At 29.8% G+C, this 9,739-nt stretch overlaps 2 protein-coding genes across 2 annotated transcripts; both read left to right on the forward strand.

Moving 5' to 3' along the window:
- The first annotated feature begins 834 nt into the window (after nucleotides 1-834).
- On the forward strand, nucleotides 835-2,749 carry LOC113513747 (uncharacterized). The gene is made up of 3 exons (XM_026897732.1): nucleotides 835-914; nucleotides 1,533-2,116; nucleotides 2,694-2,749. Exons 1-3 carry the CDS (start codon nucleotides 835-837, stop codon nucleotides 2,747-2,749), a joined length of 720 nt encoding a protein of 239 aa, XP_026753533.1.
- Nucleotides 2,750-4,382: 1,633 nt separating this feature from the next.
- LOC113513756 (uncharacterized) lies at nucleotides 4,383-6,392 on the forward strand. Its single transcript, XM_026897743.3, has one exon. It carries the CDS (start codon nucleotides 4,406-4,408, stop codon nucleotides 6,164-6,166), a length of 1,761 nt encoding a protein of 586 aa, XP_026753544.2. The 5' UTR covers nucleotides 4,383-4,405; the 3' UTR covers nucleotides 6,167-6,392.
- The last annotated feature ends 3,347 nt before the right edge of the window (nucleotides 6,393-9,739 follow it).

The raw sequence follows: 9,739 nt of genomic DNA on the forward strand, positions 1-9,739 counted from the left end.
TCAAGCCAACTATTAAAATTTTAAAGATATTAGTTTTATGTTATGTCTAAAAAAGATATGTTATTTAGGCGAATAGATAGTACCAAAATTGATTTATATTATTTTGGTGTAAATTTGAAGAGATGATTTTCTCATACACTCTTGCTAATTAAGAAATAAGTAAAGAATTTACTAATAAAAGTATGAAATATTTTATATAGTAATAAAATATTGTATTAACGGATTTTTTTTTTAATATTAGTATCAGATTTTATAAAAGAAATGTTAGTGTCTCGTATAATGACAAGTATAATTCACCGCATAATTTCATTTCAATTACATGTGTAAGTACATATTATTCCATTTCACTACCTTTCGTATCGTCATATATAATATGAAATTCTAATTACTTTGCCTGACGATTTCTGTGGATATAGTCAAACAATAATAACATTCTAACACAACAAATCTTCGTACGAATAAGTTTGTATAATCTCAAAGACTAACATATGTTTTATTTTCGCAACTTAAACTATGGCTATCTTAAAAATATTATTTTTAATGAATTTTACATTACTAAGAGATACAAATGGAACGATTCTAGAAGACATGGCTATTAATGTTGCAAATACAATCTTCTATAATAACAGTGTTACAGCCGTGATGTGGTGCCAGAATTGCAGTGACGACGTAACAATCTTTTTATTAAAATTTCAAGGAGTTACATTTCGTGCATCATTAAAAACTGATGGCAATATACAAGAGATGAAAACGACACTTAATTATAAACAGTCTGTGCTCTTCATATCAAGAGTAGATGAATTTGAAACATACCTTAGATTGATTTATGAAGTCATGATTGAATCTATAAGGATTATATTAGTATTAACTAATGAAGAAACAAAGTTGATAGATATCACTAACACTGCTTGGAAGTATGACATCTCTGATATTTTTATATTGATTAGGAAAGGAAATAAAGGAAGAATATTCACATTTTTTCCTTATAGCAATGGAATTTGCGGAAATACTGCCCCTGTATTATTAAATAAAGTAACAGACATAAAAGAGGCTTTAACAAATAAATTTAAAAATTTTCAAGGTTGTCCTATCAGATTTACTGTAATCTATTACGAACCATATATTATATTTGACTATAACGAAGAAAACGAATCAATTGACTCTGTTTATGGTCTAGAAGCTGATATACCTTATCTTTTAAGTTATGCACTGAATTCTAGTTTGAAGTTTTTACCTACAAACTTACGTTTAACTGTAGGAATTAAATCTAGGCTCCAATTCTTTTCAAATATAATGTACAATAAAAGTGATATTGTTGTGCCTGCTGTTATATTTGACTTAAATGGATATCAAATAGCACAAACATCCTATGCATATAAAACATTAAAATTTTGTTGGATCGGACCACCACGAAGAAAAATTGAAACGTGGACTAAAATTTTACATTCATTCTTCAATAATTCGGTTAGCCAATTTTTTTGCGCAACATTTTTTATGTTTGTAGTCCTAACAAAATTTATCATAAAATGCAGTATTCTTAAGATCGAACGAAAGAAAAATATTCTAATTGACTCGTATTCGATTTTTATAGGACAAGAAGCTAAATTCGAAACTAAATCATCTTTAATTAATAGTCTTTTCATTATGTGGGTTTGGTTCTGTGTAATACTGCGCCTAGTTATACAAGGAGATTTGACGAGTGGCTTACAAAATACATTACTGGAGCCTCCTATGTCATCTATGGAAGATGCGATAAAACAAGTAGATGGTTATGGAGGAGGGGAGATATTTAAGAATATGTTTAAAGGTACTAGATTAGAAAAAGATTACAAAATAGTTAGTCTAGATGACACTTATATCTACCTTAATAATCTTGTGCAAGGACAAAGATTTATTTTACTAACTGACAAGGTAGCAGTTAATTTAGTAAACATAGGTACTGATTTTCAATTCATTGGTCCGACAAGTTTTAGTATAGTTGCTTGCTATTATATAAGACCGGGCTGGCCAGCTGCAAAAAGAATAAATAACCTCATTCAAAGGGTGATTGAAGTAGGATTTATTATAAAAGCCACTAGGGAGAACCAACATACTAACATGTTAAAATTAAATATTAGTAATAATGAAACTAAAGGTCCTCTACCATTAAGTCTAAATGATTTTAAAGGATTCATATATATACTACTAGTTTCAATGTGTTTGTGTACCATAATATTCATAACTGAATTATCATATTATAAAATATATAAAACTTATGTTAATTTGTAAGCTAAGTTGTAAGTTAATTACAGGGTACAGAGGAATAACACCTGAGTCCTCAGGAATGGTATCGGATGGGGGGTATCATTGGCGAAACAGTATACTCTGTCATGTCCATGGTGTTGCTCATATCTATAGGCGACGGTTACCACTTTCCATTAGGTGGGTCGTCAGTTATTTGCCATTCTAAGTTGCATAAAAGAAGAAAAAAATATTTGTATCTATTTTGAGTTTAATCATATTTTGACTCGAGAAAAAGTAAACTGTATGTAATAAAAAAACATAGGATTTATTAATAGTTGTAATTAAAAATAAATAAATCATATATTACATAAGTTATTATCGTACATTATAATTTATTTATATTTATATATAACATATTTATAAGAACAAAAAAATATATGTACTTATTTACGTATTACTCTATATGGTAGCTCTTGAAACTGGAACGCTTCATGATCCTCACATGATTAGTTGTAATAATTATTGATAAATATTTAATTATGATACAAGTAGAGATAAATTATATTTTATGCACAACCTGCAAAATTATTGGAGTAATAATCCTTACTATTAGTATAAATTTTAAAGTGAGTTTCAAAGTTACTTTATAGCGGCTTAACGGCTTAACCAATACAAAATTTGCTATAGATGTTACTATATGGGATGGAGAAGGAGATTGGCTACATTTTATTCCGGTCAGAAAAAATATCCCAATGATGCACACGTAGTTGCAACTAAAAGCTAGTGTGTAATGTAATGAATAAATAAATAAATTATTATTATTATAATGAATAAATTGTGTATGTACTAAAAATATTTTGAAATATTGTTAACTGTAGTAACTGTTGTGTCAAATTCTAAGCTTATATATATAACGTTATAACGTGAATTTTATATACTTAAAATGTTTGTTATTTCCGATAATTATTTCGACTTTAACCGGAAGTCTACTTCAGTAGGGGTATGGCGTTTTGCATCACAACATATCATACTGCAGGCTGTAGTTTGCAACTCGTAGAGCCTGTGAAGACGCTGGTGTTGGTGGGAGTGAGCGGAGATAGTGGTAATAATTGGGTGGATTTTGTTACGGGCCTGGGGAATTTGTTTTTAAACTTTACACAATATGAGAATAAGATTTTACACAAATTTAATCTCTCTCCTATTTTCATCTCTTGTGTTTCTTCCGTCTAGCAATTGTACTTGTATGGCATGTTATTTTATTTTTACTTGTATTTTTTTAATAAATGTTTCAGCAGCAAAAACTAATAAAGAATACTGGTTTAAATTTGATGTTCAATAAATCATGTAGTATAGAAAATTGCTATTTCATTAAAAATAGTTATAGTTCTCTTTAACCTACCTAAATTTTATTACTGATCTGTAAGCTGTGACAAAATAAAATGCAGGTAATGAGAAAGCTTTGCTTTATTTTAAGTTCTATTGTAGTTATAAGTTGCAATGTTTAATTTGTAATATTGTTTTACGTGTGTATAAATACAAGAGCGCGGGGGGGGGGAAGGTATTGTTAGTAATGGAGACTAAAAATCTCGTTGCTAGCAATATACCTAACCAGGTCGACCTCCACGCGGTTTCCCCTGGAAACTATCATGGTTAATTCCTGATGAATTCATCATGATGGGCAAACTGGCCTGTTTTCATTCTCATCGATCACCCTTCACTGGTGCTCCGCCAGCGTATCCCGTTAGCGCAGGCGGAGTTACCAATCCATTTTCATCCAACAAAAAAAAAATACAAGAACAGCTTATACACAAATTTCATTCATCATTATTATCATTTCAGTCGTTAATTTTTCATTGCTGAACATAAGTCAAGGCGGATTCCATTATTATAGTGACATTTTCTATATAATATTGCACAGGAACATATGATTTTGTTTTGAATTTTTTATTCATTTCATCATACAATGTTGTTATAATTATATACGTCGCTAGTGAATAATCGAAATTGAAGTTATATTGGACATTGCACTTCAATTATTTCTAGATATATTACTTGTATTTCCTAACAATTTTGTATATCACATATTACTTTCTTAATAAAGCTTTAGTGTAGTATCTATTGTGTTTATTTTATCAACTCAAAGATAGGATATCACTACTGAGTTCAAAAAAATAATACAAATATGTACATCTTCAAGATATTGATCATATTTGAAGTAATATTTGTGAAGGAAATAAATAGTACAGTTTTGACGGATATAGCTGTGAGTGTTGCACATTCGGTCTTCTACAATGACAGGATAACAGCCGTGATTTGGTGTCATAACAACTGCGATGATGTCACAATATTTTTATCAAAATTTCATGGAGTCACATATTGTGCATCATTTTGGAATATGACTGATGGAAATATACGTGAGATGAAAATTGTTCTTGATTATAGGCAAGTCGTGCTTTTCACATCAAAATCCAATGAATTTGAAGCTTACCTTAAATTAATTTATGAAGTTATGGTTGTGTCCATACGGATAATAGTAGTGGCCAATAAAGACGTAACAAACCTGAGGGAAATTATGAATATTGCTTGGAAGTACGATATCGCTGATATTTTTTTTCTAACTATGAAGGATAACAAAGGAAGAATATTTACATATTTTCCATATAGCAATGGAATTTGTGGAAATACGAATCCCGTATTATTAAACAAAATAACAGATGTAAAAGAGGCACTGACAAATAAATTTAAAAATTTTCAGGGCTGTTCTATCAAATTTACTTTAATATATTATGAACCATATATTCAATATGATGTAGTAAATGGAACAGCCGTGTCTATTACTGGTCTAGAAGCTCAAATACCTTTTTTCCTAGGTTATATACTGAATTCTAGTTTGGAGTTTACACATATGTCTTTAGATGTAAATATAGGATCTGTTACTAATACTAAATTTTTTCTAAATCTCTTACAAAAAAAAAGTGACATAGTAGTACCTCCTACTTTATTGAACCTAGAAAGATATAAAAAAGCACAAATATCCATAGTATACAAATATGTAGAGCTATCTTGGATGAGACCACCGCAAAGAAGAATTAAAACGTGGGTTAAGATTTTACATTCTTTTTTTAATAACTCAGTTATCCTATTTTTCTGTGTAACATTTTTTATATTTGTATCAGTAACAAAACTTATTACGAAATATAATACACTAAGGATTAAGTATAAGAGCGATATTTTGATCAACACTTATTCTATTTTTATAGGGCAAGAAACCAAATTTGAAACAAAAATAATTTTAGTTAATAGTCTATTCATTATGTGGGTTTGGTTCTGTATCATATTGCGCCTGGTCATACAAGGAGATTTAACAAGCGGCTTACAAAATATATATTTAGAACCTCCCTGGACATCGATGCATTATGCGATAAAAAATGTCGACGGTTATGGAGGGGGGCTAATGTTTAAAAATGTATTTGAGGGTACCGAACTAGAAAATGATTATAAGGTGGTTAATGCATACGACGCTGATATCAATGTAAGAAATGTTGCGAAAGGACAAAGGTTTATTTTATTAACAGATAAAACAGCAGTTAATTTGTTCTTGTTAGGAACAAATGTTCAGTACATTGGTCCACCAGTTATTACTATACCTTCCTGCATGTACATAAGGCCGGGTTGGCCAGCTGCTGAAAGAATTATAAATCTCATACAAAAAATGGTGGAAGTAGGATTTATTGCAAAAGCTTCCAAGGATATTTTACATACTAATATGATAAAGTTGAACAACAGTGATATTCTTCACAGCAACAATGATCCTCAGCCACTAAGTTTGGATGACTTTAGAGGATTCATATATATATTACTCTTTCTACTGTGTTTATGCTTCGTAATATTTATTATCGAAGTTTTATATTATAATATTCATGCAAAGCATGTTAATTTGTGAATTAGATTTCACACACGTTTAAAGAATTTGACATAACATGTAGTTAGGCACAAACTAATATCGGAACTCTGTTGATGAATTGTGCAGCAGTATGTGAGAAGGTGAGATGTATTATCGAAAAAAAAATTGTTGATAAGTCGACAGATAATCCCAAATTTTTTTAATCGCGTTAAATCCCGATTATGTATTTACAATATGTGTAAACAACGCGAAAACTTAAAATTAACGATCCCAAAATTGATTTCCACCTTTAAATTTTAATTATAAAATCCAGTTTAAAATATGTCCCAAAAATGAATGAGCTTAAAATATTGTATACAGTATATATGTTGTAAGGTAGTAATATTATGTTGATTGTATAATATAAATAATTTAATATATTTTGAAATATATTAATTGGAGATGATATAAAATATCTCGAAACTAGAGTGTATCTTAGTATTATCATTATATAATTAGTTATAACTATTGGTTTTGTTTTGAGCAGGTATATGTAACAATGAAAAACGATTAAATAATTTTAAAATACTTTGTTTTTATTTCATTACTGCATTTAATTTAGTGAATTATTTTAATATTTAATATAAAAAATTAAACTGTCAAAGATATAGAAATACATAGTATATACTATGCTATCTAGTAATATGTATTCCAAACAAATCTGCCATATAAGTTAACATATTGTTCAACGAAGGAAGGGAATATGGAAACGTTTTTCGTTTTGCTGTTGTAGTCGTATATATTCGATTGTATAATATTTTAGAATTTAGAGCTACTTACATATGAAGCGTATAATGAGTTCGATTCTGTGGCACTATTTCTCTAAACATATCTCTGATTTAAATTTAATATCACCACGAAATTTTTAATCCAAGTATCAATATGGACTAATCTTTTTAGATTTAAATAAAAAAATAATATAAACTTAATTTACAATGATCTACAAAAAGATAAGGATAGGGAAACGATACCTCAGAATCAACCCCAAAGCTGATGCTGTAAATAGAAAAGAAGAAAATTTACGTTATGTCATTGGATAGAACTAATATTTATTATTTTGGTAGGTAGATAGATATGATATTAATTGCTTAAAATGTCTTTTTGTCCGGCGTTTAGAATTGTTTAATGACTTTTAAATATAAGAAAATATGCAAAAAATCAGTGATAATAAAAATAATTGCTATATTTATATTTATAATATAATATAGTGTAATATAATGTATAATAAAGCGTGTTTTACGTATTAGGTTTTAACAAGTTGATGCTTTATTTAATGAAAAGTATTAATTGTCGCCCATAGATACGAACTTCTTCGACTTTGATTATATAGATAGAGTGTCTCCATACAAATGCTTCGAGAAAAGCGGGTCAATTTTTTCATTCAGTTTTGCGTGATAAATAGTTATGAGTGTTTCCTTTATAACTTCTATATTTATTTTGTTATATAATTTTTGCATGTTTTAATGCGTAAAAACTCATTTTATTTATTAAATAATTAAATATAGATTCGTCAAGATACATTATGTGCGTAAATATATAGAACAGTCATAAAAATCGAGTCAGCTAATTTGACAAATAGCTGAAAAACAGTTGACCCATTTTTGAGACATCGAGCCTCTATCTATGTAATTTAAGATAATAGTAAATAATATATATATATTTCCCCTACGCTAAGTATCATTTTTATTAGGTGGGATATAGATTAAGGACAGAGTCGGAACGTCTACTCATTTTCTTTTTTAAATTACATAAAAAAAGCAGAGATTAAAATCTGTCGAACCAGCTTGTGAGCCAGTAAGTACCTAGAAATTAAACACATTCCTATTTGTAATTTCTACCTACATAGTTGATTAAATATTAAGATAGATAGTCTGTACTCATAAATTCAATGAACTAGCAATGCAATTCTTTACCAGATTAGGAACCTACTTAATTTTATTTCACTATTATTATAAATACAGTACAGAAGTATGAAAATAATTATACTGAGGAATTAAATTTGAAGTGAACATAAAAATAATGTATGTGGCCGTTTGCTCCGGGCTCATCCGTTAGCTGCCAAGATATCTGCGACGCGACTTCGATAACCATAAATTGTGGAGTCCGGTAACCGAATGTGGATACTTTTGTCTAGATATTCGTTTCTGGCTTTTTAAACGAAAAGTTTGATTATATTATACCGACCTCTATTGATATATCTATATAATATATATATATATATATATATATATATATATATATATATATATATATATATATATATATATATATATATAATCGAAATTTCTTAAACTGAGAATATTTCAGTTATAATTTTTTTTTTTTAATAAAAATAGATTGAAGCGTTACAATTGTGTTATTGGTATTCGTTAGAGAAGTATCTTTTTTCTTATACAACTTACAATGGCAAACAAGCTGACGGCTCACCCGATGGAAAGTGGTAACCGTCGCCTATAGACATGAGCAGTACCATGGACATAACAGAGTATACTGGTTCGCCCATGATACCCCCCATGCGTTGCCATTCCTGAGGACTCAGATGTTATTCCTCTGTGCCCTGTAAATTTACACCATATCTCACCATTCAAACTGAAATACAACTGCTTCACGGTAGAAACACTAATGGGTCAGAGGTACCCAAGCAATCGACTTTTGTACAGTCTCCCTCTGGTGACATCTGTGAGAAATGATAGTAGAGAGTAAAGTCATAGTTGGCCCATCGTTATGAATTTTTCAGGAATTAACCACAATGATTTCCTGATAAGGGAACTGCATGGAGCTCAACCTAACAGTGTACTTTGCTAGCAGTGGAGTGTTAAATTTTATTACCAACAAATCTCTCCTATATATATTATATTTAAAAAAAAAAATATAAAGAATAAATTCCAGGTAAAATATATACAAGTTAGGCATTAACACAATAACTTAGCCTGTTCTGTTGAAGATCTTGGCTATATGGCGCCAAGGACGCTGACTGCGTTTCCATGCTGGATTACAATGGTATTGACCTAACAGGGTACATTGTGCTAGCAATATACCCAACCAGGTCGACCTCCTCGCGGTTCTCCCTGGAAACTATCATGGTTAATTCCTGATGAATTCATCATGATGGGCTAACTGGCCTGTTTTCATTCTCATCTATCACCTTACACTGGTGCTCCACCAGCGTATCTCGTTAGCGCAGGCGGGGTTACCATTTCATTATCATCCATAAAAAAAAAACAGGGTACATTGCTAGCAATGAGAACATAAGGCCTTTACTAACAAATTTCTCCTCCTCTCTTGTAGATAATATTACTCAATCATATTGAATTGGAACTAAACTAAACGAGATAAATTGATTTGATAACCGTTTGATATATATACCTTTATTCAAGCATGTATTTCGTAATAGACATAATATGATTTCGACGATCAGGGTACGCAAATTTCCATGTAAATGAATTTTGTAGCGGAACGTGGTATCTCGATTCATCTTTAATAACCATAAATCTACAATCGGGTCTACCAATTATTTATGGTGCAAAAGTAAAAAAAAATACCAACGACTGTACTATTTTAGTGGATGATTGA

The sequence above is a fragment of the Galleria mellonella genome, unplaced genomic scaffold (assembly GCF_026898425.1).
Source record: "Galleria mellonella isolate WM207_F2 unplaced genomic scaffold, CSIRO_AGI_GalMel_v1 utg139, whole genome shotgun sequence".
NCBI classification, from domain to species: domain Eukaryota; kingdom Metazoa; phylum Arthropoda; class Insecta; order Lepidoptera; family Pyralidae; genus Galleria; species Galleria mellonella.

Bases quoted from the DNA above. Each gene is read 5' to 3' on its own strand.
- LOC113513747 (XM_026897732.1), top strand. From the start codon at position 835: ATGATTGAATCTATAAGGATTATATTAGTATTAACTAATGAAGAAACA. The intron at 915-1,532 runs GTATGACATCTC...CATAAAATGCAG, and splicing joins ATCACTAACACTGCTTGGAA to TATTCTTAAGATCGAACGAA. The intron at 2,117-2,693 runs GTAATAATGAAA...TCTATATGGTAG, and splicing joins CATGTTAAAATTAAATATTA to CTCTTGAAACTGGAACGCTT.
- LOC113513756 (XM_026897743.3), top strand. From the start codon at position 4,406: ATGTACATCTTCAAGATATTGATCATATTTGAAGTAATATTTGTGAAG.